This window comes from Coloeus monedula (assembly GCF_965178545.1).
Source record: "Coloeus monedula genome assembly, chromosome: 40".
Taxonomy (NCBI): domain Eukaryota; kingdom Metazoa; phylum Chordata; class Aves; order Passeriformes; family Corvidae; genus Coloeus; species Coloeus monedula.
Window position 1 is genome coordinate 180,098 of NC_138820.1, and position 27,959 is coordinate 208,056.

The following is a 27,959-nucleotide window of genomic DNA, read 5'->3' on the forward strand; positions in this document are numbered from 1 at the left end:
CCAAAATCCTGACTGACAGCCCCAAACCCTGACTGACAGCCCCAAATCCTGACTGACACCCCAAAATCCTGACTGACAGCCCCAAATCCTGATTGACAGCCCCGAAAACCCCAAAATCCTGACTGACAGCCCCAAATCCTGATTGACAGCCCCAAAAACCCCCAAATCCTGATTGACAGCCCCAAATCCTGATTGACAGCCCCAAAATCCTGATCGACAGCGCCAAAAACCCCAAAGGGACCCCAAAACCCTGACTGACAGCCCCAAATCCCCACTTCGGGCCCCGCAACCCCAGCTGAGCCCCAAAAACCCCAAAAGGGACCCCAAAATCCTGACTGACAGCCCCAAATCCTGACTGACAGCCCCGAAAACCCCAAAATCCTGACTGACAGCCCCAAATCCTGATTGACAGCCCCGAAAACCACCAAATCCTGATTGACAGCCCCAAATCCTGATTGACAGCCCCAAATCCTGATTGACAGCCCCGAAAACCCCAAAATCCTGACTGACAGCCCCAAAATCCCTGACTGGGACCCCAAAACTGGGACTGAGACCCCCAAACCCCCGGGGGGGGCCCCAAAATCGGGGAGGGGTCCCCAAAACCCCTCAAGGACCCCCCAAAACCTCCCCCCCCCCCCGTTTTGGGGGGGGGTGTTGAGGCCCCCCTAATTTAAATAAATTTGCATAAAGCCTTTTTTGGTCATTTGGTGTTGGGGAAGGGGCGGGAATGGGGGGAGGGGTCCCCAAATTTGTGATTTTCCACCCAAATTTCCCCTTTCTCCCCCCAGTTCCCCCAAATTTCCCCTTTTCACCCCAATTTTTCCCAGATTTCCCCAAATTTCCATTTTTCCACCCCAAAATTTCCTTTTTTCCCGCCAAATCCCCTCAAATTCCCCCAAATTTCCCCTTTCCCCCCAATTTTTTCCCAAATTTTCCCAAATTTCCACTCTTTCCCCAAAAATTTCAGATTTTTCACCCCAAATTTCCCCTTTTCCCCCCAAAATTTCGCCCAAATTCCCCAAAATTTCCCCTTTCTCCCCCAAATTTTCTCCGAATTTCCCCTTTTCCCCCCAAATTTCCCCTTTTCCCCCAAATTTTTCATTTTCCACCCCAAATTTTCCCTTTTCCCTCCAAATTCCCTCAAATTCCCTCAAAATCTCCCTTCCCCCCCCAAATTTCCTCTTTCCCCCCCAATTTTCCCAAATTTCCACTTTTTGCCCCAACTTTCACTTTTACCCCCAGTGCCCCCCAATTTCCCCTTTTTTTTACCAAAATTCCCCCCGAATCCTCCAAAACCCCAAAATTCCCCCCAAAATCCACAAAACTCCTCTGAAAATCCAAAAAAAATCCCCCCAAAAAATCCCCCCAAATCCAAAAAATTCTCCCCAAAATCTTGCCAAATCCCCAAAAATCCCAAAAAAATCCCCCCAAATCCCCCCAAATCGCCCAAAACCCCTAAAATCCCCCCAAAATCTCCAAAAATCCCCCCAAAATCCTTCCAAAATCCCCCCAAATCACCCCAAAATCCCCAATTTTCCCCCCAAAATCCTCCAAAATCCCCCAAATTCCAAAATTTCCCCCTAATCCCCCAAAATCCCCCAAATTCCTCCCAAATCCCCCCAAAATGTCCCCAAATCCCCCAAAATCCCCAAAATTTCCCCAAAATCGCCCCAAAATCCCCCCAATATTCTCCCCAAAATCCCCAAATTCCCCCAAAAATCCCCCAAAAAATCTCTCCCAAATTCCCCAAATCCCCCCAAAATCCCCAAAATTCGCCCCAAATCCCCCAAAATGCCCAAAATCCCCCAAATTCCCCCCAAAATCCCCCCAAAATCCCCTGAAATCCCCAAAATTCCCGAAATCCCCAAATCCCCCCAAAATCGCCCCAAAATCCCTCCAAAAATCCTCAAATCCCCCCAAAAATCCCCAAAATTCCCCCCAAAATCCCCTTCCCCCCCTTCTCCCCTTCAAGGCCCCGCCCCCTCATTTGCATACACCCGACTGACATTGACCGGAGCTCCGCCCCCTCATTTGCATGCCGCAACCATTGACCGTACCCGGAACCCCGCCCCAAGCCACGCCCCCCTCATTTGCATATCATCTCACCGCCATTACCCAAGCCCCGCCCCGGTGGGCGTTGCCTCCCTCGGGGCGTGCCCCCGCCCCCTCATTTACATATCCCTCATTACATCGCCCATGGCCCCGCCCCGGTGGGCGTGACCTCCATCGGGGCGTGACCACGCCCCTCATTTGCATACCCTCGCACTGCCACCCCCAGCCCCGCCCCTCAGTGGGCGTGACCCAGCCCCTCATTTGCATATCCCCGCACTGCCACCGCCCCCAGCCCCGCCCCCGGTGGGCGTGGCCTCCCTCAGGGCGTGGCCCCGCCCCCTCCCCCGCTCTCCGCCCGCTCCGGGAACGCCGCGACCCCTCCGCGCCCCTCCCCCACCCCCCGTGGGGGCTCCCCCCGGCCCCTCCCCCCCCTCGGGACCCCCGGGACCCCCCCGGGACCCTCCCGCAGCCCCTCCCCCCCCCCCCAATGCAGGTCTCGATCGCCTGCACCGAGCAGAGCCTGAGGGGCCCCGGCCCGGGGGGGGGAGGGGCGGCCGGGGGGGGAGGGGCAGGGGCGGGGGGGAGGGCAGCGGGTGGGGGAGGGGCGGCCCCGGCCCGGGGGGGGCCGCAGAAAGCGGGGGGCAAAGGCCCCGTGGGGGGAGGGGCGGCGGCGGCGGCCCCCCCGAAACGGGACCCCCCCGGAGCGACCCCCGGGCCCGGCATGAAGTACCGGTATGGGGGGGGAGGGGCGGGGGGGCTTCGGGGGGCTTTGGGGGGGGGGGGTCTGGGAGGGCGGGGGGGGGTTGGGGGAATTTTGGGGTCCCTTTTGGGGTCCCCGATTCTCCCCTGGGGGAGGGGTTTGGGGTCTTTGGGGGTCCCGGGGTCCCTTTTGGGGGTCCCTGAGTCCCTTTTTGGGGTCCCTGGGGTCCTTTGGGAGGGTCCCTGGGTTTATTCGGGGGGTCCCTGGGGGTCTCGGCGTCCCTTTTGGGGTCCCTTTTGGGGGTCCCTGAGTCCCTTTTTGGGGTCCCCGGGGTCCTTTGGGAGGGTCCCTGGGTTTATTTGGGGGGTCCCTGGGGGTCTCGGGGTCCCTTTTGGGGTCCCTTTTGGGGGTCCCTGAGTCCCTTTTGGGGTCCCTGGGGTCCTTTGGGGGGGTCCCTGGGTTTATTTGGGGGGTCCCTGGGGGTCCCGGGGTCCCTTTTGGGGTCCCTTTTGGGGGTCCCTGAGTCCCTTTTAGGGGTCCTTGGGTTTATTTGGGGGGGGTCCTGAGTCCCTTTTTGGGGTCCCTGGGGTCCTTTGGGAGGGTCCCTGGGTTTATTTGGGGGGTCCCTGGGGGTCTCGGCGTCCCTTTTGGGGTCCCTTTTGGGGGTCCCTGAGTCCCTTTTTGGGGTCCCTGGGGTCCTTTGGGGGGGTCCCTGGGTTTATTTGGGGGGTCCCTGGGGGTCCCGGGGTCCCTTTTGGGGTCCCTTTTGGGGGTCCCTGAGTCCCTTTTTGGGGTCCCTGGGTTTATTTGGGGGGGGGTCCTGAGTCCCTTTTGGGGGTCCCTGGGGTCCTTTGGGGAGGTCCCTGCGTTTGTTTGGGGGGTCCCTGGGGGTCTCGGGGTCCCTTTTGGGGTCCCTTTTGGGGGTCCCTGAGTCCCTTTTGGGGGTCCCTGGGGTCCTTTGGGGGGGTCCCTGCGTTTGTTTGGGGGGTCCTTGGGGGTCCCGGGGTCCCTTTTTGGGGTCCCTGGGGTCCTTTGGGGGTCCTTGGGTTTATTTGGGGGGGGGGGGTCCTGAGTCCCTTTTTGGGGTCCCCGGGGTCCCTTTTTGGGGGTCCCTGGGATCCTTGGGGGGTCCCTGGGTTTATTTGAGGTGTCCTTGGTCCCTTTTGGGGTCCCTTTTTGGGGTCCCTCAGGTCCCTTTTGGGGGTCCCTGGGTTTATTTGGGGGGTCCCTTTTGGGGTCTCGGGGTCCCTTTTGGGGTCCCTTTTGGGGGTCCCTGGGTTTATTTGGGGGGTCCCGGATCTATTTTGGGGGTCCCTGGGTTTATTTGGGGGGGTCCCTTTTGGGGGTCCCTGGGTTGATTTGGGGCATCCCGGGGTCCATTTTGGGGTCCCCGATTCTCCGGGGGGGGAGGGGGGTGGAATTTGGGGTCCCTGGGGGGGGCTGGTCTCATTTTGGGGGGACTTTGGGTCCTTTGGGGGTCCCTGGATTTCTTTGGGGGGTCCCTGGGGGTCCTGCGGTCCCTTTTGGGGGTCCTTGGGTTTATTTGGGGGGGGGTCCTGAGTCCCTTTTTTGGGGGTCCCTGGGGTCCTTTGGGGGGGTCCCTGCGTTTGTTTGGGGGGTCCTTGGGGGTCCCGGGGTCCCTTTTTGGGGTCCCTGGGGTCCTTTGGGGGTCCTTGGGTTTATTTGGGGGGGGGGGTCCTGAGTCCCTTTTTGGGGTCCCCGGGGTCCCTTTTTGGGGGTCCCTGGGATCCTTGGGGGGTCCCTGGGTTTATTTGAGGTGTCCTTGGTCCCTTTTGGGGTCCCTTTTTGGGGTCCCTCAGGTCCCTTTTGGGGGTCCCTGGTTTATTTGGGGGGTCCCTGGGGGTCTCGGGGTCCCTTTTGGGGGTCCCTGGGTTTATTTGGGGGGTCCCGGATCTATTTTGGGGGTCCCTGGGTTTATTTGGGGGGGTCCCTTTTGGGGGTCCCTGGGTTGATTTGGGGCATCCCGGGGTCCTTTTTGGGGTCCCCGATTCTCGGGGGGGGGGAGGGGGGTGGAATTTGGGGTCCCTGGGGGGGGCTGGTCTCATTTTGGGGGGACTTTGGGTCCTTTGGGGGTCCCTGGATTTCTTTGGGGGGTCCCTGGGGGTCCTGCGGTCCCTTTTGGGGGTCCTTGGGTTTATTTGGGGGGGGTCCTGAGTCCCTTTTTGGGGGTCCCTGGGGTCCTTTGGGGGGGTCCCTGCGTTTGTTTGGGGGGTCCTTGGGGGTCCCGGGGTCCCTTTTTGGGGTCCCTGGGGTCCTTTGGGGGTCCTTGGGTTTATTTGGGGGGGGGGGTCCTGAGTCCCTTTTTGGGGTCCCCGGGGTCCCTTTTTGGGGGTCCCTGGGATCCTTGGGGGGTCCCTGGGTTTATTTGAGGTGTCCTTGGTCCCTTTTGGGGTCCCTTTTTGGGGTCCCTCAGGTCCCTTTTGGGGGTCCCTGGTTTATTTGGGGGGTCCCTGGGGGTCTCGGGGTCCCTTTTGGGGTCCCTTTTGGGGGTCCCTGGGTTTATTTGGGGGGGTCCCTTTTGGGGGTCCCTGGGTTGATTTGGGGCATCCCGGGGTCCTTTTTGGGGTCCCCGATTCTCGGGGGGCGGGGAGGGGGGTGGAATTTGGGGTCCCTGGGGGGGGCTGGTCTCATTTTGGGGGGACTTTGGGTCCTTTGGGGGTCCCTGGATTTCTTTGGGGGGTCCCTGGGGGTCCTGCGGTCCCTTTTGGGGGTCCTTGGGTTTATTTGGGGGGGGTCCTGAGTCCCTTTTTGGGGGTCCCTGGGGTCCTTTGGGGGTCCTTGGGTTTATTTGGGGGGGGGGTCCTGAGTCCCTTTTTGGGGTCCCCGGGGTCCCTTTTTGGGGGTCCCTGGGGTCCTTTGGGGGTCCTTGGGTTTATTTGGGGGGTCCTTGGGGGTCCCTTTTGGGGGGGCCCCCTGAGATTATCTGGGGGGTCCTGAGTCCCTTTTTGGGGGGTCCCTGGGGTCCTTGGGGGGTCCCTGGGTTTATTTGAGGTGTCCTTGGTCCCTTTTGGGGTCCCCGGGTCCCATTTTGGGGTCCCTGAGCCCCTTTTGGGGGTCCCTTGGTCCCTTTTTGGGGTCCCTGAGTCCCTTTTTGGGGTCCCCGGGTCCCATTTTGGGGTCCCTGAGCCCCTTTTTGGGGTCCCTGAGTCCCTTTTGGGGTCCCCGGGTCCCTTTTTGGGGGTCCCTGAGTCCCTTTTGGGGTCCCCGGGTCCCATTTTGGGGTCCCTGAGTCCCTTTTGGGGGTCCCTGAGTCCCCTTTTGGGGTCCCCGGGTCCCATTTTGGGGTCCCTGAGTCCCTTTTGGGGTCCCCGGGTCCCTTTTTTGGGGTCCCTGAGTCCCTTTTTGGGGTCCCCTGGTCCCATTTTGGGGTCCCTGAGTCCTTTTTGGGGGTCCCTGAGCCCCTTTTTGGGGTCCCTGAGCCCCTTTTTGGGGGTCCCTTGGTCCCTTTTTGGGGGTCCCTGAGTCCCTTTTTGGGGTCCCCGGGTCCCATTTTGGGGTCCCTGAGCCCCTTTTGGGGTCCCCGGGTCCCATTTTGGGGTCCCTGAGCCCCTTTTTGGGGGTCCCTGAGTCCCTTTTTGGGGTCCCTGGTCCCATTTTGGGGTCCCTGAGCCCCTTTTTGGGGTCCCCGGGTCCCATTTTGGGGTCCCTGAGCCCCTTTTGGGGGTCCCCGGGTCCCATTTTGGGGTCCCCGGGTCCCTTTTTGGGGTCCCCGGGTCCCTTTTTGGGGGTCCCTGAGCCCCTTTTTGGGGTCCCCCCGCTCTGGGGGTCCCTTTTGGGGTGACCCCGCCCCCTCTGTGCCCCCCAGGACCCTCGGGCGCTCGGGGCTGCGGGTGTCGTGCCTGGGGCTGGGTGAGGGGCCCGGGGGCATTTTGGGGCATTTCGGGGGATTTTGGAAGATTTTGGGAGGATTTTGGAAGATTTTGGGGGGAATTTGGGAAGATTTGGGGGAATTTGGGAGGGATTTGGGGTGATTTCGGAAGATTTTGGGAGAGATTTGGGGGAATTTGGGGGGGATTTTGGGGGATTTGGGAGGATTTTGGAAGATTTTGGGAGGGATTTGGGGGAATTTGGGGAAGATTTGGGGGGATTTGGGAAGATTTGGGAGGGATTTGGGGTGATTTCGGAAGATTTTGGGAGGGATTTGGGGGAATTTGGGAGGGATTTGGGGGGATTTGGGGAAGATTTGGGGGAATTTGGGAGGGATTTGGGGGGATTTTGGAAGATTTTGGGAGGGATTTGGGGGAATTTGGGGAAGATTTGGGGGGATTTGGGAAGATTTGGGAGGGATTTGGGGGAATTTGGGAGGGATTTGGGGTGATTTCGGAAGATTTTGGGAGAGATTTGGGGGAATTTGGGAGGGATTTGGGGGGATTTTGGAAGATTTTGGGGTGATTTGGGAAGATTTGGGGGGATTTGGGGAAGATTTGGGGGAATTTGGGGGGATTTGGGGAAGATTTGGGGGGATTTGGGAGGGATTTGGGGTGATTTCGGAAGATTTTGAGAGAGATTTGGGGGAATTGGGGGGGATTTTGGGGGATTTGGGGGGATTTTGGGGGGATTTGGGTAAAATTTTGGAAGATTGGGGGGTTGGGGGGATTTGGGAGGGATTTGGGGGATTTTGGAAGTTTGGGGGGATTTGGGGGGATTTCGGCAGATTTTGGGGAATTTGGATGGATTTTGGGGGATTTGGGTCGATTTTGGGTGGATTTGGGTGGATTTGGGGGGATTTGGGATTTTTTGGGGTGGATTTTGGGGGGGTTTGGGTGGGTTTTGGGGTGGATTTTGGATTTTTTGGGGTGGATCTTGGGGGTTTGGGGGGATTTGGGAGGATTTGGGTGGATTTTGGGGAGTTTTGGCTGGATTTGGGGTGGATTTTGGGGGGTTTTGGGTGGATTCAGCGTGGATTTGGGGGGTTGGGTGGGATTTGGGTGGATTTTGAGGGTTTTTCGGGGATTTGGGTGGATTTTGGGTGGGTTTGGGCAGGTTTTGGGTGGATTTGGGTGGATTTGGGGTGGATTTTGGGGGGTTTTGAGTGGATTGGGGTGGATTTGGGGTTTTGTTGGGTGGATTTGGGGGGATTGGGGTGGATTTTGGGGGTTTTGGGTGGATTTGGGTGGATCTGGGTAGATTTTGGGTGGATTTTGGGGGTTTTGGGTGGATTTGGGGTGGTTTTGGGGTTTTTTGGGGGGGTCTCTCTCTCTTCATCCCCAATCCCCCCCCCAGGTGCCCGTGGGACCTTCGGGGCCGGGACCTCAGAGGAGGTGAGACCCCCCCCCCCAAATTTTGGGGTCCCCCCACCCCATTTTTGGGGTATCCCCCCCATTTTTGGGGTCCCCTTTGCCTTTTTTGGGCTTTCCCACCCATTTTTGGGGGGGTTCCCCCCGTTTTTTTGGGTGTTTCCCCCGTTTTTGGGACTGCCCCTTTTTGGGGTGCCCCCCCCCCCAGATTTGGGGGTCCCCCCTGACTCCCCCTCCCCCAAATTTTGGGGTCCCCAGGAGGCCGAGCGGGTCCTGAGCGCCGCCTACGAGCTGGGGGTGACCCTGTTCGATGCTGCCGAGGCCTCGGCCAGGTATGGGGGGGGAGGGGGGACCCCAAAAAAAACCCCGGACCCCAAAAACCGCCCCGGACCCCAAAAGCGCCCCCCAAAAAAATCCCGACCCCAAAAACCCCGAAAATCCCAAAAAATCCCCAAAAAATCTCCAAAACTCTCCCGGACCCCAAAAGCGCCCCCCAAAAAAATCCCGACCCCAAAACCCCCAAAAATCCCAAAAAAAATCCCAAAAAATCCCCAAAAAATCTCCAAAACCCTCCCGGACCCCAAAAGCGCCCCCCAAAAAAATCCCGACCCCAAAAACCCCCAAAAATCCCAAAAAAATCCCAAAAAATCCCCAAAAAATCTCCAAAACCCTCCCGGACCCCAAAAGCGCCCCCCAAAAAAATCCCGACCCCAAAACCCCCGAAAATCCCCAAAAAATCCCAAAAAATCCCCAAAAAATCTCCAAAACCCTCCCGGACCCCAAAAGCGCCCCCCAAAAAATCCCGACCCCCAAAACCCCGAAAATCCCAAAAAAATCCCCAAAAAATCTCCAAAACTCTCCCGGACCCCAAAACCACCCCCCCCAAAAAATCCCGACCCCAAAACCCCCAAAAATCCCAAAAAAAATCCCAAAAAATCCCCAAAAAATCTCCAAAACCCTCCCGGACCCCAAAAGCGCCCCCCAAAAAAATCCCGACCCCAAAACCCCCGAAAATCCACAAAAAAATCCAAAAAAATCCCAGAAAACCCAAAAAAATCCCAAACCCCGTCCTGGATCCCAAAATCAGCCCTGAAAAAAATCCCAACCTCAAAAAAAAACACAAAAAACCCCCAAAAAACCAAAAAAATCCCCCCCAAAATCCCAAAACCCCTCCCGGACCCCAAAAGCGCCCCCCAAAAAATCCCGGCTCAAAAAAGCTCAAAAAAATCCCAAAAAAGTCCCAAAAAATCCCCCCAAAAAACTCCCAAAAACCCCAAAAATCCCAAAAAACCCCCAAACCCTCCCCAGACCCCAAAATCACCCCCAAAAAGAATCCCAACCTCAAAAAAAAACCCCAAAAAATCCCAAAATCCCTCCCAGACCCCAAAACTGCCCCCCAAAAAAATCCCAACCCCAAAATCCCTCTGAGACCCCCCAAAAACCTCCCCGAAGCCCCCCAAATTCACCCCAAATCCCCCAAAACTCCACCAGAGTGCCCCTGAAATCCCCCAAATCCCCCCAAAATCTGCCCAGGACCCCCCCAAATCTCTCCCAAAACCCCCAAATCCCCCCAAAATCTCCCCAAAATCTCCCCAAACTCCCCCAAGCCCCCCAAATTCCCACCCCAAACCCCCCAAATCCCCCAAATTCCCCCAATCCCCCCAAAATCCCCCAAATCCCCCCAAAATCTCCCCAAACATCCCCAAACCCCCCAAATTCCCTCCCCAAATCCCCCAAATTCCCACCCAATCTCCCCCAAATTCCCCCCAAACTCCCCCAATTCCCCCCAAAATCCCCCAAATCCCCCCAAAATTGCCCCAAAATCCCTCAAATCACCCCAATTCCCCCCAAAATTGCCCCAAATCCCCCCAAAATCCCCCAATTCCCCCAAAATTCCCCCAATCCCTCCCAAAATCTCCCCAAAATCCCCCAAATCCCCCCAAAATCTCCCCAAACATCCCCAAACTCCCCAAATTCCCTCCCCAAATTCCCACCCAATCGCCCCCAAATTCCCCCCAAACTCCCCCAAAATCCCCCAATTCCCCCCAAAATCCCCCAAATCCCCCCAAAATTGCCCCAAAATCCCCCAAATCACCCCAAACTCCCCCAAAATTGCCCCAAAATCCCCCCAAAATCGCCCCAATTCCCCCCAAAATTGCCCCAATCCCTCCCAAAATCTCCCCAAACCCCCCAAATCCCCCAAATTCCCACCCAATCTCCCCCAAATTCCCCCCAAACTCCCCCAATTCCCCCCAAAATCCCCCAAATCCCCCCAAAATTGCCCCAAAATCCCTCAAATCACCCCAATTCCCCCCCAAATTGCCCCAAATCCCCCCAAAATCCCCCAATTCCCCCAAAATTCCCCCAATCCCTCCCAAAATCTCCCCAAAATCCCCCAAATCCCCCCAAAATCCCCCCAAAAATTGCCCCAAAATCCCCCAATTCCCCCCAAAATTGCCCCAATCCCTCCCAAAATCTCCCCAAAATCCCCCAAATCCCCCCAAAATCCCCCCAAAAATTGCCCCAAAATCCCCCAATTCCCCCCAAAATTGCCCCAATCCCTCCCAAAATCTCCCCAAAATCCCCCAATTCCCCCCAAAATTGCCCCAAAATCCCCCAAATTCCCCCAATCCCCCCCCCAAATCTCCCCCAATCCCCCCAAAATCTCCCCAGGACCCCCCCAAATCTCTCCCCAAACCCCCAAATCCCCCCAAACTCCCCCAAAATCCCCCAATTCCCCCCAAAATCCCCCAAACTGCCCCAAAATGCCCCGAAATCGCCCAAATTTCCCCCAAAATCCCCCCAGGGTGGAGAAGATGCTCGGGAGGATCCTGAGGAGCAAAGGATGGAGGTGGGGGAGGGGCGGGGAGGGGTTTGGGGGGATTTTGGGGGATTTTGGGGTCCCGGGAAGGATTTTGGGGGGGATTTTGGGGGATTTTGGGGTCCCGGGAAGGATTTTGGGGGGGATTTTGGGGGATTTTGGGGTCCCGGGAAGGATTTTGGGGGTCCCAGGTGGAATTTGGGGGATCCCGGGTGGAATTTTGGGGGTTTTTGGGGTTTCTGGGTTGGATTTTGGGGGTCCCGAAATGAATTTGGGGGGTCCCAGGTGGAATTTTGGGGGTTTTTTGGGGTTCCTGGGAAGGATTTTGGGGTCCCGAGGTGAATTTGGGGGAGATTTGGTGGGATTTGGGGATCCCGGGTGGAATTTTGGGGGTTTTTGGGGTCTCTGGGTTGGATTTTGGGGGTCCCGAAATGAATTTGGGGGGTGCCGGGTGGAATTTTGGGGTCCCGAGGGGATTTTGGGGGTCCCGAGGTGACTTTGGGGGGTATTTTGGGGGATTTTGGGGTCCCGGGAAGGATTTTTGGGGGTCCCAGGTGGAATTTGGGGGGTCCGAGGTGGAATTTTGGGGTTTTTGGGGTTCCTGGGAAGGATTTTGGGGGTCCCAGGTGGAATTTGGGGGATCCCGGGTGGAATTTTGGGGCTTTTTGGGGTCCCTGGGAAGGATTTTGGGGGTCCCAAAGTGAATTTGGGGGGTGCCGGGTGGAATTTTGGGGCTTTTTGGGGTTCCTGGGAAGGATTTTGGGGTCCCGAGGTGAATTTGGGGGAGATTTGGTGGGATTTGGGGTTCCCGGGTGGAATTTTGGGGGTTTTTGGGGTTTCTGGGTTGGATTTTGGGGGTCCCGAAATGAATTTGGGGGGTGCCGGGTGGAATTTTGGGGTCCCGAGGGGATTTTGGGGGTCCCGAGGTGACTTTGGGGAGGGGATTTTGGGGTTCCTGGGTTGGATTTTTGGAGTCCGAGGTGGAATTTGGGGGGTCCGAGGTGGAATTTTGGGGGTTTTTGGGGTCCCTGGGTTGGATTTTGGGGGTCCCAGGTGGAATTTGGGGGTCCCAGGTGGAATTTTGGGGGTTTTTGGGGTCTCTGGGTTGGATTTTTGGGGTCCGAGGTGGAATTTGGGGGGTCCGAGGTGGAATTTTGGGGTTTTTTGGGGTTCCTGGGTTGGATTTTGGGGGTCCCAGGTAGAATTTGGGGGGTCCCAGGTGGAATTTTGGGGCTTTTTGGGGTTCCTGGGAAGGATTTTGGGGTCCCAGGTAGAATTTGGGGGATCCCAGGTGGAATTTTGGGGCTTTTTGGGGTCCCTGGGAAGGATTTTGGGGGTCCCAGGTGGAATTTGGGGGGTCCGAGGTGGAATTTTGGGGCTTTTTGGGGTTCCTGGGAAGGATTTTGGGGTCCCGAGGTGAATTTGGGGGAGATTTGGGGATCCCGGGTGGAATTTTGGGGGTTTTTGGGGTTCCTGGGTTGGATTTTGGGGGTCCTGAAATGAATTTGGGGGGTGCCGGGTGGAATTTTGGGGTCCCGAGGGGATTTTGGGGGTCCCGAGGTGACTTTGGGGAGGGATTTTGGGGGTTTGTGGGGTCCCTGGGTTGGATTTTGGGGGTCCCAGGTGGAATTTGGGGGGTCCCAGGTGGAATTTTGGGGCTTTTTGGGGTTCCTGGGAAGGATTTTGGGGGTCCCAAAATGAATTTGGGGGGTCCCAGGTGGAATTTTGGGTTTTTTTGGGGTCCCTGGGAAGGATTTTGGGGTCCCAGGTAGAATTTGGGGGATCCCAGGTGGAATTTTGGGGCTTTTTGGGGTCCCTGGGAAGGATTTTGGGGTCCCGAGGTGAATTTGGGGGAGATTTGGTGGGATTTGGGGATCCCGGGTGGAATTTTGGGGGTTTTTGGGGTTTCTGGGTTGGATTTTGGGGGTCCTGAAATGAATTTGGGGGGTGCCGGGTGGAATTTTGGGGTCCCGAGGGGATTTTGGGGGTCCCGAGGTGACTTGGGGGGGGATTTTGGGGGTTTGTGGGGTCCCTGGGTTGGACTTTGGGGGTCCCAGGTGGAATTTGGGGGGTCCGAGGTGGAATTTTGGGGGTTTTTGGGGTTCCTGGGTTGGATTTTGGGGGTCCCAAAGTGAATTTGGGGGGTCCCAGGTGGAATTTTGGGTTTTTTTGGGGTCCCTGGGAAGGATTTTGGGGTCCCAGGTAGAATTTGGGGGGTCCGAGGTGGAATTTTGGGGCTTTTTGGGGTCCCTGGGAAGGATTTTGGGGGTCCCAGGTGGAATTTGGGGGGTCCGAGGTGGAATTTTGGGGCTTTTTGGGGTTTCTGGGTTGGATTTTGGGGGTCCCAGGTGGAATTTGGGGGTCCCAGGTGGAATTTTGGGGGTTTTTTGGGGTTCCTGGGAAGGATTTTGGGGTCCCAGGTGAATTTGGGGGAGATTTGGTGGGATTTGGGGATCCCGGGTGGAATTTTGGGGGTTTTTGGGGTCTCTGGGTTGGATTTTGGGGGTCCCGAAATGAATTTGGGGGGTGCCGGGTGGAATTTTGGGGTCCCGAGGGGATTTTGGGGGTCCCGAGGTGACTTTGGGGGGTATTTTGGGGGATTTTTGGGGTCCCGGGAAGGATTTTTGGGGTCCCAGGTGGAATTTGGGGGATCCCGGGTGGAATTTGGGGGGTTTTTGGGGTTCCTGGGAAGGATTTTGGGGTCCCAAGGTGAATTTGGGGGAGATTTGGGGATCCCGGGTGGAATTTTGGGGGTTTTGGGGTCTCTGGGTTGGATTTTTGGAGTCCGAGGTGGAATTTGGGGGGTCCGAGGTGGAATTTTGGGGCTTTTTGGGGTTCCTGGGTTGGATTTTGGGGGTCCCAGGTGGAATTTGGGGGGTCCGAGGTGGAATTTTGGGGCTTTTTGGGGTTCCTGGGAAGGATTTTGGGGTCCCGAAGTGAATTTGGGGGAGATTTGGTGGGATTTGGGGATCCCGGGTGGAATTTTGGGGGTTTTTGGGGTCTCTGGGTTGGATTTTGGGGGTCCCGAAATGAATTTGGGGGGTGCCGGGTGGAATTTTGGGGTCCCGAGGGGATTTTGGGGGTCCCGAGGTGACTTTGGGGGGTATTTTGGGGGATTTTGGGGTCCCGGGAAGGATTTTTGGGGGTCCCAGGTGGAATTTGGGGGGTCCGAGGTGGAATTTTGGGGTTTTTGGGGTTCCTGGGAAGGATTTTGGGGGTCCCAGGTGGAATTTGGGGGATCCCGGGTGGAATTTTGGGGCTTTTTGGGGTCCCTGGGAAGGATTTTGGGGGTCCCAAAGTGAATTTGGGGGGTGCCGGGTGGAATTTTGGGGCTTTTTGGGGTTCCTGGGAAGGATTTTGGGGTCCCGAGGTGAATTTGGGGGAGATTTGGTGGGATTTGGGGTTCCCGGGTGGAATTTTGGGGGTTTTTGGGGTTTCTGGGTTGGATTTTGGGGGTCCCGAAATGAATTTGGGGGGTGCCGGGTGGAATTTTGGGGTCCCGAGGGGATTTTGGGGGTCCCGAGGTGACTTTGGGGAGGGGATTTTGGGGTTCCTGGGTTGGATTTTTGGAGTCCGAGGTGGAATTTGGGGGGTCCGAGGTGGAATTTTGGGGGTTTTTGGGGTCCCTGGGTTGGATTTTGGGGGTCCCAGGTGGAATTTGGGGGATCCCGGGTGGAATTTTGGGGCTTTTTGGGGTCCCTGGGAAGGATTTTGGGGTCCCAGGTGGAATTTGGGGGGTGCCGGGTGGAATTTTGGGGCTTTTTGGGGTTCCTGGGAAGGATTTTGGGGTCCCGAGGTGAATTTGGGGGAGATTTGGTGGGATTTGGGGATCCCGGGTGGAATTTTGGGGGTTTTTGGGGTCTCTGGGTTGGATTTTGGGGGTCCCGAAATGAATTTGGGGGGTGCCGGGTGGAATTTTGGGGTCCCGAGGGGATTTTGGGGGTCCCGAGGTGACTTTGGGGGGTATTTTGGGGGATTTTTGGGGTCCCGGGAAGGATTTTTGGGGTCCCAGGTGGAATTTGGGGGATCCCGGGTGGAATTTGGGGGGTTTTTGGGGTTCCTGGGAAGGATTTTGGGGTCCCAAGGTGAATTTGGGGGAGATTTGGGGATCCCGGGTGGAATTTTGGGGGTTTTGGGGTCTCTGGGTTGGATTTTTGGAGTCCGAGGTGGAATTTGGGGGGTCCGAGGTGGAATTTTGGGGCTTTTTGGGGTTCCTGGGTTGGATTTTGGGGGTCCCAGGTGGAATTTGGGGGGTCCGAGGTGGAATTTTGGGGCTTTTTGGGGTTCCTGGGAAGGATTTTGGGGTCCCGAAGTGAATTTGGGGGAGATTTGGTGGGATTTGGGGATCCCGGGTGGAATTTTGGGGGTTTTTGGGGTCTCTGGGTTGGATTTTGGGGGTCCCGAAATGAATTTGGGGGGTGCCGGGTGGAATTTTGGGGTCCCGAGGGGATTTTGGGGGTCCCGAGGTGACTTTGGGGGGTATTTTGGGGGATTTTGGGGTCCCGGGAAGGATTTTTGGGGTCCCAGGTGGAATTTGGGGGGTCCGAGGTGGAATTTTGGGGGTTTTTGGGGTCCCTGGGAAGGATTTTGGGGGTCCCAAAGTGAATTTGGGGGGTCCCAGGTGGAATTTTGGGGCTTTTTGGGGTTCCTGGGAAGGATTTTGGGGTCCCGAGGTGAATTTGGGGGAGATTTGGGGATCCCGGGTGGAATTTTGGGGCTTTTTGGGGTCTCTGGGTTGGATTTTGGGGGTCCCGAAATGAATTTGGGGGGTGCCGGGTGGAATTTTGGGGTCCCGAGGGGATTTTGGGGGTCCCGAGGTGACTTTGGGGAGGGGATTTTGGGGTTCCTGGGTTGGATTTTTGGAGTCCGAGGTGGAATTTGGGGGGTCCGAGGTGGAATTTTGGGGGTTTTTGGGGTCCCTGGGTTGGATTTTGGGGGTCCCAGGTGGAATTTGGGGGTCCCAGGTGGAATTTTGGGGGTTTTTGGGGTCTCTGGGTTGGATTTTTGGGGTCCGAGGTGGAATTTGGGGGGTCCGAGGTGGAATTTTGGGGGTTTTTGGGGTCCCTGGGTTGGATTTTGGGGGTCCCAGGTGGAATTTGGGGGGTCCCAGGTGGAATTTTGGGGGTTTTTGGGGTCTCTGGGTTGGATTTTTGGGGGTCCCAAAGTGAATTTGGGGGGTCCCAGGTGGAATTTTGGGGCTTTTTGGGGTTTCTGGGTTGGATTTTGGGGTCCCAAAGTGAATTTGGGGGGTCCCAGGTGGAATTTTGGGGGTTTTTGGGGTCCCTGGGAAGGATTTTGGGGTCCCAGGTGGAATTTGGGGGGTCCCAGGTGGAATTTTGGGGCTTTTTGGGGTCCCTGGGAAGGATTTTGGGGGTCCCAAAGTGAATTTGGGGGTCCCGGGTGGAATTTTGGGGTCCTTGGGTTGGATTTTGGGGGGTCCTGGAGGGATTTGGGGCCGCTGCCCCTCCCCCCACCCCCCGCCCCTCCCCCCACCAGACGCTCCAGTTACGTCATCACCACGCGCGTCCATTGGGGGGGGCCGTGAGTACCCACAATGCACCGCGGCGGGGGGGGGGGAGGGACGGGAATTTTGGGGTCTTTTGGGGGGATTTGGGGATTTTTGGGGGAGTTCGGGGTCTTTTGGGGGCGATTTTGGAGTTTTTTGGGGCAGTTTGGGGTCATTTGGGAGGGGTTGGGGTCTTTTGGGGGAGACTTTGGGGGAATTTTGGGGGTTTTGGGGAGATTTTGGGGTCTCTGGGGGGATTTGGGGTCATTTTTGGGCGGGTTGGGATCTTTTGGGGGAAGTTTTGGGGGATTCGGGGTTTTTTTGGGGTGGATTTGGGGGTTTTAGGGGAGATTTTGGGGTCGTTTTGGGGGATTTGGGGATTTTTGGGGGGGTTCGGCGTCTTTTGGGGGCGATTTTGGAGTTTTTGGGGGCAGTTCGGGGTCTCTGGGGGGGGATTTGGGGTCATTTGGGGGGGGTCGGGGTCTTTTGGGGGAGATTTTGGGGGAATTTTGGGGGTTTTGGGGTCATTTTTGGGGGGTTTGGGATCTTTTGGTGGAGGTTTTGGGGGATTTGGGGTTTTTTGGGGGTGGATTTGGGGGTTCTAGGGGAGATTTTGGGGTCTCTGGGGGGGATTTTGGGATTTTTGGAGGGATTTGGGGCTCTTGGGGAAGGATTTGGACTGAAATTTGGGGGTTTGGGGGTGAATTTTGGGGCTTTTTGGGGGTGAATTTTGCATTCTGTGGGGAATTTGGGGGCGTTGGGGATGAATTTGGGGGGTTTTGGGGTGAATTTTGGGGGTTTTGGGGTGAATTTTGGGGGTTTGGAGAGAGGATTTTGAGGTCTCCCGGAACTTTGAGGGGTTTGGGGGGAATTGGGGAATTTTGGGGTGAATTTCGGTTTTTTGGGAGAATTTCGGGGGGGGTTGGGGGTAAATTTTGGGTTTTTTTGAGGTGAATTTTGGGTGGTTTGGGGGGAGGTGTGTTCTTGTGGTGAACTTCGAGGGTTTTGGGTGAATTTTGGGGTTTTTTTGGGCGATGTCGGGAAATTTTGGGGTGGATTTGGGGTTTTGGGGAGAATTTTAGGGGGTTTTTGGGTAAATTTTGGGGTTTCTGGGGAATTTGGGATGAACTTCGGGGCTTTTTTGGGTGAACTTTGGGAGTTTTTGGTTCAATTTTGGGGGTTTTGGGTTGAATTTTGGGGCGAATTTTGGGGTGAATTTTGAGGTTTTCGGGTGAATTTTGGGGCTTTTTGGTTGAATTTTTTATTGAATTTTGAGGCGAATTTTGAGGGGTTTTGGGGGTGAATTTTGGGCTTTTTGGGGGTGAATTTTGGGGCTTTATGGGGGTGAATTTTGGGGCTTTTTGGTTGAATTTTGGGGCGAATTTTGGGGTGAATTTTGACGGGTTTTGTGGTGAATTTTGGGGGGTTTTGGTTGAATTTTGGGGTGAATTTTTTTTCGGGTGAATTTTGGGGGGTTTTGGTTCCATTTTGGCGTGAATTTTGAGTTTTTTTCGGGTGAATTTTGGGGGGTTTTGGTTCCATTTTGGGGCGAATTTTGAGGTTTTTTCGGGTGAATTTTGGGGCTTTTGGCTTGAATTTTGGGGCGAATTTTGAAGTTTTCTGGGTTGAATTTTGGGGCTTTTTTTGGGGGTGGATTTGAGGGTCTCTCAGGGGTGGGGGAGGGGTCTGACACCCCCCCTCCTCCCCTCCCCCTCCCCCTTTGTTTCCCCGAACCCCAGACCCGACCGGGGCCTCTCCCGGAAGCACCTCCTGGAGGGTGAGCGGGGGCGGGGCCGGGGGGGCGTGGCCAGCCCGGGGTGGGCGTGGCCAGCCCGGGGTGGGCGTGGCCTGAGCCTGGCCCCGCCCCCTCAGCGCTCCGGGGTTCCCTGCGCCGCCTCCAGCTCGAGTACGTCGATGTCGTCTTCGCCGGGCCCCGCCCAGGCCCCGCCCACAACGAGGGTGAGGCCACGCCCCTTCCGCACAGACCACGCCCCTTTCTCCCGCAGGACACGCCCCCCTTCCCGCGCAGGCCACGCCCCTTCTCACACAGGCCACGCCCATCTCGCCCTCAGACCACGCCCCTTACAAAACCACGCCCCATCTCCCACAGGCCACGCCCCTTTCTCCCACACAGACCTCGCCCCTCACAGGCCACGCCCCTTTCATCTGCAGGCCACACCCCCCTCCTCCACAGACCACGCCCCTTTCATCCACCGGCCACGCCACTTCCTCATAGGCCACGCCCCTTTCAGCCACAGACCACGCCCCTTCCCCACAGGCCACGCCCCCTCTCCCACAGGCCATGCCCCTGACAAAACCACGCCCCTTCTCCCATGGGCCACGCCCCCACTCCCCCACAGGCCACGCCCCTTTCTCCAACGCAGACCACGCCCCCTCTCGTGGCCACGCCCCCGACAAAACCACGCCCTTATCATGTGACACCCCTGCCCTGCCCATGCCCTCAATGAGGAGGCCACGCCCCTTTGCGCAGACCACGCCCCCTCCCCAATGACGTGGCCCCTCCCCCTCAGGCCACGCCCCCTCACGTGCCTTTCCCCCCCCCTCCCCCCCCAGGAATGGACCCGACCCTGCGGCTGCTGCGGCTGGAAGGTACCAAGGGAGGGGGTTGGGGGGGGGAGGAAACATTCCGGGGACCCCCCCCAGGGACCCCAAAATCGCCTCGAATCGCCCCAAACCCGCCTGAATCACCCCCAAACCGCCTCAAGTCGCCACAAAATCTCCTAAATCACCCCAAAATCCCTTTAAGTAACTCCAAAATCCCCTTAAAATCACCCCAAAACCTCCATAAATCACCTCAAAACCGCCTTGAATTGCCCCGAAACCCCTTGAATCACCTCAAATCCCCCCAAATCTGCCTTAAATCAACCCAAAAACCCAATAAATCCCCCAAAACCCCCTCAAATTCCACCCAAGCCGCCTTAAATTAACCCAAAACCCAGTAAATCACCCCAAAACCGCCTTAAATCAACCCAAAACCCACTAAATCACCCCAAAACCACCTTAAATTGCCCCTAAACCCCCTGAATTACCCCAAAACCAGCTCAAATCCCCCCCAAAACCGCCTTAAATTAACCCAAAACCCAATAAATCACCCCAAAACCGCCTTAAATCAACCCAAAACCCAATAAATCACCCCAAAACCGCCTTAAATCAACCCAAAACCCCTTAAAATCCCCCCAAACCCCCCTGAGTCACCCCTACACCCCTTAAATCCCCCCCAAACCACCTCAAATCTCCCCAAAAACCCTGAAATCCCCCCAAAATCCCCTTAAAGCACCCCGAAACCACCTCGAATCCTCACCAAACCCTTTAAAATCCTCCCAAATCCCCTCGAAACACCCCCAAAATCCCTTCGAATCCCCCCAAACCGCCCCAAATCACCCCAAAACGCCTTAAAATCCCCCCAAAACTCCCTTAAATCACCCAGACCCCCTGAACCCTCCCAACCCCCCCCCACACGGCCCCAAATCCCCCCGAGACCCCCTCTAAACCTCTCAAAACCCCCCAAAATCTCTCTCAGACCCCCCAAATCCCCCCCAGACCCCCCAAAAATACCCCCAGACCCCCCCCAAATGCCCCCCAGACCCCTCAAAATCCCTCAGAACTCCCCAAAATCCCCCCCCAGACCCCCCGAAAATGCCCCCCAGACCCCCCGAAAATACCCCCAGACCCCCCCAAATCCCTCCCAGCCTCCTCCAAACCCCTCGGAGCCCCCCCAAAACCTCCCCAACCCCCCCCAAATCCCCCCCAGACCCCCCGAAATCCCCCAAATCCCCCCTGAGACCCCCCCCAAACCCCCCCAGTTCCCCCCCCCGGGGCACTCGGAGTTAACGCGGTCCGTCCCCCCCTCCCCCCCCCCCCCCCCGCCTTCCCGCAGAGTTGGTTCGCGCCATGAGTGACGTCATCGAGCAGGGCCTGGCGCTGTACTGGGGCACGGCCGGGGGGGCCCCCGGTGACGTCATGGTGCGGGGGGGGGAACGCGGTGACGTCATGGTGGGGGGGCATTCGGGGGGACACTGGGGGGACACTGGGGGGACACTGGGGTGACTGGGGGGGGCACTGGGGGGGCACTGGGGGGCACTGGGGGGGCACTGGGGGGGCACTGGGGGGCACTGGGGAGGCACTGGGGGGTACTGGGGGAACTGGGGGTGTCACAGGGACACTGGGGGATGACACTGGGGACACTGGGGGGCACTGGGGGGGTGACACTGGGACACTGAGGGGACACTGGGGACATCGGGGGGCCACTGGGGTGACTGGGGGGGGGGCACTGGGGGACACTGGGGGAACTGGGGTGGCACTGGGGGGCACAAGGGGCACTGGGGGTGTCACAGGGACACTGGGGGGTGACACTGGGGACACTGGGGGACATGGGGGGGACACGGGGGGGACACTGGGGGGTGACACTGGGGACACTGGGGGGCACTGGGGGGACACGGGAGCACGATGGGGACACTGGGGGGGTGACACTGGGGGACACGGAGGGGATGCGGAGTGGGTGACACAGGAGGTGACAGTGGGTGACACAGGTGGGTGACACGGGGTGGGTGACAGGGGGTGGGTGACACAGGAGGTGACAGAAGGTGACACAGGAAGGTGACACGGGGCTGGGTGACACGGGGAGGTGACACTGGGGGGTGACACGGGGTGACAGTGGGTGACACGGGCTGGGTGACACGGGGCTGGGTGACACAGGAGGTGACACTGGGTGACACGGGCTGGGTGACACAGGTGGGTGACACAGGAGGTGACAATGGGTGACACAGGTAGGTGACACGGGGTGGGTGACACAGGAGGTGACAGAAGGTGACACAGGAGTGGGTGACACGGGTGGGTGACATCGGGGGGTGACACGGGGTGACAGTGGGTGACACAGGGTGGGTGACACGGGGAGGTGACACAGGGTGGGTGTCACGGGGTGGGTGACACAGGAGGTGACACAGGGTGGGTGACACGGGGAGGTGACACAGGGTGGGTGACACAGAAGGTGACAGTGGGTGACACGGGGTGGGTGACACGGGGTGGGTGACACAGGAGGTGACAGTGGGTGACACGGGGTGGGTGACACGGGGTGGGTGACACGGGGTGGGTGACACGGGGTGGGTGACACAGGAGGTGACACAGGGTGGGTGACACAGGAGGTGACAGTGGGTGACACGGGGTGGGTGACACAGGGTGGGTGACACAGGAGGTGACAGTGGGTGACACGGGGTGAGTGACACGGGGTGGGTGACACGGGGTGGGTGACATAGGAGGTGACAATGGGTGACAATGGGGCTGGGTGCCACGGGCTGGGTGCCACCGGGGTGTCCCCTCGCCCAGGACACGTTCGCGGTGGCCCGGCAGCTGAACCTGGTGGCCCCCGTGTGTCAGTGGGCGGAGCTTCCGCCCGAGCCCCGCCTCTTCCGTCACCTCGGTAGGGGCGGGGCCAACGCTGGGGGCGTGGCCAACGCTGGGGGCGGGGGCCAGCACGTGGGAGGGGGCGTGGCCAGAGCGTGGGAATGGGTGGGCCAAGAGGGGGCGTGGTCACGAGGAGGGGGCGTGACCGGAAGTGACCAACCGGGAGGGGGGGCGTGGTCTGGCCAAATGTGGGCGGGGCTGTGGAAGGGGGCGTGACCAGAGTGGGTGGTGGGCGGGGCTACGGGCTGGGTGTGGTCGAAGGGGCGTGGCTAAGGGGGAGGGGCAGGGGCGGGGCTTGGGGGGGGGAGGGGGTCCCAGGTCGCCCCTCCCCCGCTGTCCCCAGGCCTGGGCGCTGTCACGTGGTCGCCGGTGGCCCCTGGGCCCCCCCCGGATGAGGAGACCCCCGGAAACGCCCCGGCCAAGGTACCCCGGGGGCAGCCGGGGGGCCCCGAACGGCCCCAAAATGGCCCCAAAATGGCCCCAATGTCCCATCCCCAATGTCCCCCAAACGTCCCCCAAATGCCCCCAAATGTCCCCAATGCCCCCAAAATGTCCCAAATGTCCCCCAAATGTCCCCAAATGTCCCCCAAATGCCCCCAAATGTCCCCAAATGCCCCCCCAATGTCCCCACTGTCCCCCAATGTCCCCAATGTCCCCCCAATGTCCCCACTGTGTCCCTTCACTGTCCCCCCAATGTCCCCACTGTCCCCAATGTCCCCAATGTCCCCCAATGTCCCCCCACTGTCCCCCAATGTCCCCAATGTCCCCCCAATGTCCCCCAATGTCCCCCCACTGTCCCCCAATGTCCCCAATGTCCCCCCAATGTCCCCAAAATGTCCCAAATGCCCCCCACTGTCCCCCAATGCCCCCCAATGTCCCCCAATGTCCCCAATGTCCCCAATGTCCCCTCACTGTCCCCAATGTCCCCCAATGTCCCCAATGTCCCCCCAATGTCCCCAATGTCCCCTCTCTGTCCCCGCTGTGTCCCCAGGGCCGGCCCCGCTGCCCGGTGGCTCTGGGGGAGCTGCGGCCGCTGGCCCAGAAGTTGGGGTGCTCCGAGAGACAGCTGGGGATTGGTGAGGGGACAGCGGGGGGGACACGGGGGGGACACACGGGGGGGACATCGGGGGGGACATCGGGGGGGACACACGGGGGGGACATCGGGGGGGACATCGGGGGGGACACACGGGGGGGACATCGGGGACATCGGGGGACAGGAGGATGGGGGGGGCACGCGGGGGGGTGCGGGGGGACGTCAGGATGGCACCAGGGTGACCCCGAGGTGACCCTGAGGTGACCCCGAGGTGACCCTGAGGTGACCGTGGAGATGGGGGGGGTGATACAAGGGGTGGGTGACCCTGAGGTGACCCCAGGGTGACACTGGGGGTGGGTGACACTGACGGGGTGGGTGACCCTGGGGTGACCCTGGGGTGTCCCTGAGGTGACCCTGGGGTGACCCTGGGTGTCCCTGTCCCCAGCCTGGCCCCTGTGGCTCAAGGGCGTTGGGGTGACCCTGGGGTGACCCTGAGGGATGTGGGTGTCCCTGGGTGACCCTGAGGTGACCCTTGGGTGACACTGAGGGGTGTGGGTGACCATGGGTGACCCTGGGGTGTCCCTGGGTGACCCTTGGGTGACCCTGAGGTGACCATGGGTGACCCTGGGGTGTCCCTGGGTGACCCTGAGGTGACCATGGGTGACCCTGGGGTGTCCCTGGGTGACCCTTGGGTGACCCTGAGGTGACCATGGGTGACCCTGGGGTGTCCCTGGGTGTCCCTGGGTGACCCTGAGGTGACCATGGGTGACCCTGGGGTGTCCCTGGGTGACCCTGGGGTGACCCTGAGGTGACCATGGGGTGACCCCGGGGTGTCCCTGTCCCCAGCCTGGCCCCTGCGGCTCAAGGGCGTTGGGGTGTCCCTGGGTGTCCCTGGAGTGACCCTGGGGTGTCCCTGGGTGACCCTGGGTCACCCTGGGGTGACACTGAGGTGACCCTGGGGTGTCCCTGGGTGACCCTGGGGTGTCCCTGTCCCCAGCCTGGTCCCTGCGCCTCGAGGGCGTTGGGGTGACCCTGGGGTGGCACTGAGGGGGTGGGTGACCCTGAGATGACCCTTGGGTGACCCTGGGGTGACCCTAGGTGTCCCTGGGTGACCCTGGAGTGACCCTGGGGTGTCCCTGGGTGTCCCTGGGTGTCCCTGGGGTGACCCTGGAGTGACCCTGAGGTGACCCTGGAGTGACCCTGAGGTGACCCTGAGGTGTCCCTGGGTGACCCTGGGGTGACCCTGGGTGACCCTGAGGTGACCCTGGGTGACCCTGGGGTGACCCTGAGGTGACCCTGGGGTGACCCTGGCGTGACCCCGAGATGTCCCTGGCCCCTGCCTGGTCCCTGCGCCTCGAGGGCGTTGGGGTGACCCTGAGGGATGTGGGTGACCCTGGGTGACCATGGGTGATTCTGGGGTGACCCTGAGGTGACCCTTGGGTGACACTGAGGGGTGTGGGTGACCATGGGTGACCCTGAGGTGTCCCTGGGTGTCCCTGGGTGACCATGGGTGACCCTGAGGTGACCCTTGGGTGACACTGAGGTGACCCTTGGGTGACACTGAGGGGTGTGGGTGACCATGGGTGACCCTGAGGTGTCCCTGGGTGTCCCTGGGTGACCCTGGGGTGACCATGGGTGACCCTGGGTGTCCCTGGGTGACCCTGGGGTGTCCCTGGGTGTCCCTGGGGTGACCCTGAGATGACCCTGGGTGACCCTGGGGTGTCCCTGAGGTGACCCTGAGGGGTGTGGGTGACCCTGGGTGACCCTGAGGTGACCCTGAGGTGACCCTTGGGTGACCCTGGGGTGACCCCGGGGTGTCCCTGTCCCCAGCCTGGTCCCTGCGCCTCGAGGGCGTCAGCTCCGTCCTGGTGGGGGCCGAGACCCCCCGGGGGCTGCGGGAGCAACTCCAGGCCCTGCAGGTGGGGGAGGGGCCGGGAATTTGGGACTTTGGGGGGGTGGGGGGGGGTTGGGGGGGAAATTTGGGGGGTCCTGGGGAGGTTTGGGGACTTTTGGGGGGTCCTGGGGGGAATTTTGGGGGTCCTGGAGGGGTTTTGGGGGAGGGGTTGGGGGAAATTTGGGGGATCCTGGGGAGGTTTGGGGAGTTTTGGGGGGTCCTGGGGGGATTTTGGGGGATCCTGGGGGGGGGTTGGGGGGGGTTGGGGGAAATTTGGGGGGTCCTGGGGAGGTTTGGGGGTTCCCAAGGGGCATCTGGGGGGGAAGGGGGAGGACTTGGGGGGGTTCTGGGGGTGGTTTTGAGGTGATTTGGGGCAATTTTGGTTGATTTGAGGCGGTTTTGGTTGGTTTGGGGTGATTTGAGGTGATTTGGGGTGATTTGGGGTGATTTTGGTTGATTTGGGGCGATTTTGGTTGATTTTGGGTGATTTGGGTGATTTTGGTTGATTTGGGATAATTTGGGGTGATTTTGGTTGATTTTGGTTGCTTTGGGGGTGATTTTGGGTGATTTGAGATGATTTTGGTTGATTTGGGATGATTTGGGGTGGTTTCGGTTGATTTTGGTTGATTTGTGTCCATTTTGAAGCGATTTTCTGTTGGTTTCGGTTAATTTTGGCCGGTTTTGGGTTGGTTTCGCTGGTTTTGGCCAGTTTGGGGCTGATTTTCAATGATTTCATTGGATTTTGGGTCATTTTGGTTGATTTTGGTCGGTCTCAGGTGATCTGGGGGTGTTTCAGACGAATTTTGGGGTTATTCATGTGGATTTTGGGTTAATTTGGGCTGATTTCGGACTGGGTTTTGCAGATTTTGGGTTGATTTTGTCAGATTTTGGGTGAATTTTTGCAGGTTTTGGGTCAATTTTTGTAGATTTTTGAGTGAATTTTCACAGATTTTGGGTGAATTTTCACGGATTTTGGGCCAATTTGTCAGATTTTCAGTTAATTTTCAGACATTTCGGGTTAATATTCGCAGGTTTTTGGGTGAATTTTTGCAGATTCTGAGTGAATTTTCACCGATTTCGTTGAATTTGTCAGATTTTCAGTTAATTTTTGCAGATTTTGGGTGAATTTTCTCAGATCTTGGGTGAATTTCTGCAGATTTTCGGGTGAATTTTGGCAGATCTTGGGTGAATTTTTGCAAATTTTCGGTTAATTTTCACAGATTTTGGGTGAATTGCCACCGATTTCGGGTGAATTTCCACAGATTTCGGGTGAATCTTCACTGTTTTCGGGTGAATTTTGGCAGATTCTGGGTGAATTTTCACCAATTTCGGGTGAATTTTGGCAGATTTCGGGCGAATGTTCACCGATTTCGGGTGAATTTTCGCAGATTTTTGGTTAATTTTCACTGATTCCGGGTGAATTTTCACCAATTTCGGGTGAATTTTCGCAGATTCTGGGTGAATTTTCACCAATTTCGGGTGAATTTTTGCAGATTTTCGGTTAATTTTCACTGATTCCGGGTTAATTTTCACTGATTTCGGGTGAATGTTCACCGATTTCGGGTGAATTTTCGCAGATTTTCGGTTAATTTTCACTGATTCCGGGTGAATTTTCACCAATTTCGGGTGAATTTTCACCGATTTCGGGTGAATTTTCACAGATTTTCGGTTAATTTTCACTGATTCCGGGTTAATTTTCACTGATTTCGGGTGAATTTTCACCGATTTCGGGTGAATTTTCGCAGATTTTCGGTTAATTTTCACTGATTCCGGGTGAATTTTCACTGATTTCGGGTGAATTTTCACCGATTTCGGGTGAATTTTCGCAGATTTTCGGTTAATTTTCACTGATTCCGGGTGAATTTTCACTGATTCCGGGTGAATTTTCACCGATTTCGGGTGAATTTTCACCGATTTCGGGTGAATTTTGGCAGATTCGGGGTGAATTCTCACCGATTTCGGGTGAATTTTGGCAGGTTCGGGGTCCCCGCGCGCGGATTTTGGGTGAATTCCCGCTGATTTCGGGGTTTCCCCCCCCAGGTGCTGCCCCGCCTCGGCCCCGCGGCGCTGCGCGAGCTCGAGCCCCTGCTGGGGGGAGGGGCGGCCCCGCCCTGACCCCGCCCCCTCCGCCACCTCCCATTGGCTGCTCCCGCATGGCCCCGCCCCCCTCCCCGCGCCTCGGCCCCGCCCCCTCGTGGGCGGAGCCTCTTGAGTGACAGCAATAACCCCGCCCCCCCAAGGGGGGGTGGGGCCAATCAAAGCACAAAGCCCCGCCCCCCCAACGAACCCTGACCAATCGCAGCGCTTCCAGCGTGGGGGGCGGGGCCCGGCGTGGCCACGCCCCCTCCCGCCCCTCCCCCACCTTCCCCCCCGCCGTGGGGGGAGGGGAATAAAGTGGCTTTTCCCACGTGGGGGAGGGGCCGAGCCTCGTCTGTGGGGGAGGGGCTGGGGAGGGGCTGGGGACCCCCGAGTGACCCCGAGTGACCCCGAGTGACCCCCGAGTCTCGGAGTCCCCCCAGTGGCCCCTGGGACCCCCAAGAGTCCCCTGAGCCCCCCCAAGTCTCCGGGACCCCCGAGTGTCCCCAAATTGTCACCTGAGCCCCCCCAGAGCCCCCCAAGTGTCCCCAGAGCCCCCCAAGTGTCCCCAAGTGCCGCCTGAGCCCCCAAATTGTCCCCTGAACCCCCCAAGTGTCCCCCGAAGGTCCCCAAATGCCCCCCGAGTGCCCCCCAAGTCTCTGAGACCCCCGAGTGACCCCAAATTGTCACCTGAGCCCCCCCCAAGTGTCCCCCAGAGCCCCCCGAGTGTCCCCAAGTATCTCCTGAGCCCCCCAGGTGTCTGAACCCCCCAAGTGTCCCCCAAATGTCCCCCGAGGGTCCCCAGAGCCCCCCAAGTGTCCCCAAGTGCCGCCTGAGCCCCCAAATTGTCCCCTGAGCCCCCCTGAGCCCCCCAAGTCTCTGAACCCCTCAAGTGTCCCCCGAGGGTCCCCGGAGCCCCCCGAGTGCCCCCCAAGTCTCCGAGACCCCCGAGTGACCCCAAATTGTCACCTGAGCCCCCCCAGAGCCCCCCAAGTGTCCCCAAGTGCCACCTGAGCCCCCCAAGTGTCTGAACCCCCCAAGTGTCCCCCAAATGTCCCCCGAAGGTCCCCGGAGCCCCCCAAGTGCCCCCCAAGTGTCCGAGACCCCCGAATGTCCCCAAAATGTCACCTGAGACCCCCCCCAAGCCCCCCCCCCAGAGCCCCCCGAGGGTCCCCAGAGCCCCCCGAGCCCCCCCCGA

The 27,959-nt window shown here is 58.6% G+C and overlaps 1 protein-coding gene across 2 annotated transcripts; it reads left to right on the forward strand.

Annotated features, from left to right (window-relative positions):
* The first annotated feature begins 2,649 nt into the window (after positions 1-2,649).
* Positions 2,650-26,990, forward strand: KCNAB3 (potassium voltage-gated channel subfamily A regulatory beta subunit 3). 2 transcript variants are annotated; one of them, XM_082300595.1, is made up of 15 exons: positions 2,650-2,784; positions 6,579-6,622; positions 7,997-8,034; positions 8,269-8,342; positions 10,817-10,861; positions 16,328-16,372; positions 18,077-18,114; positions 18,210-18,296; positions 18,912-18,947; positions 20,236-20,321; positions 21,681-21,774; positions 22,102-22,181; positions 22,750-22,834; positions 24,622-24,710; positions 26,726-26,990. In XM_082300595.1, exons 1-15 carry the CDS (start codon positions 2,774-2,776, stop codon positions 26,798-26,800), a joined length of 927 nt encoding a protein of 308 aa, XP_082156721.1. In that variant the 5' UTR covers positions 2,650-2,773; the 3' UTR covers positions 26,801-26,990. The 2 variants fall into 2 exon arrangements, with proteins under 2 accessions (XP_082156721.1, XP_082156722.1); XM_082300596.1 differs by lacking the exon at positions 16,328-16,372.
* The last annotated feature ends 969 nt before the right edge of the window (positions 26,991-27,959 follow it).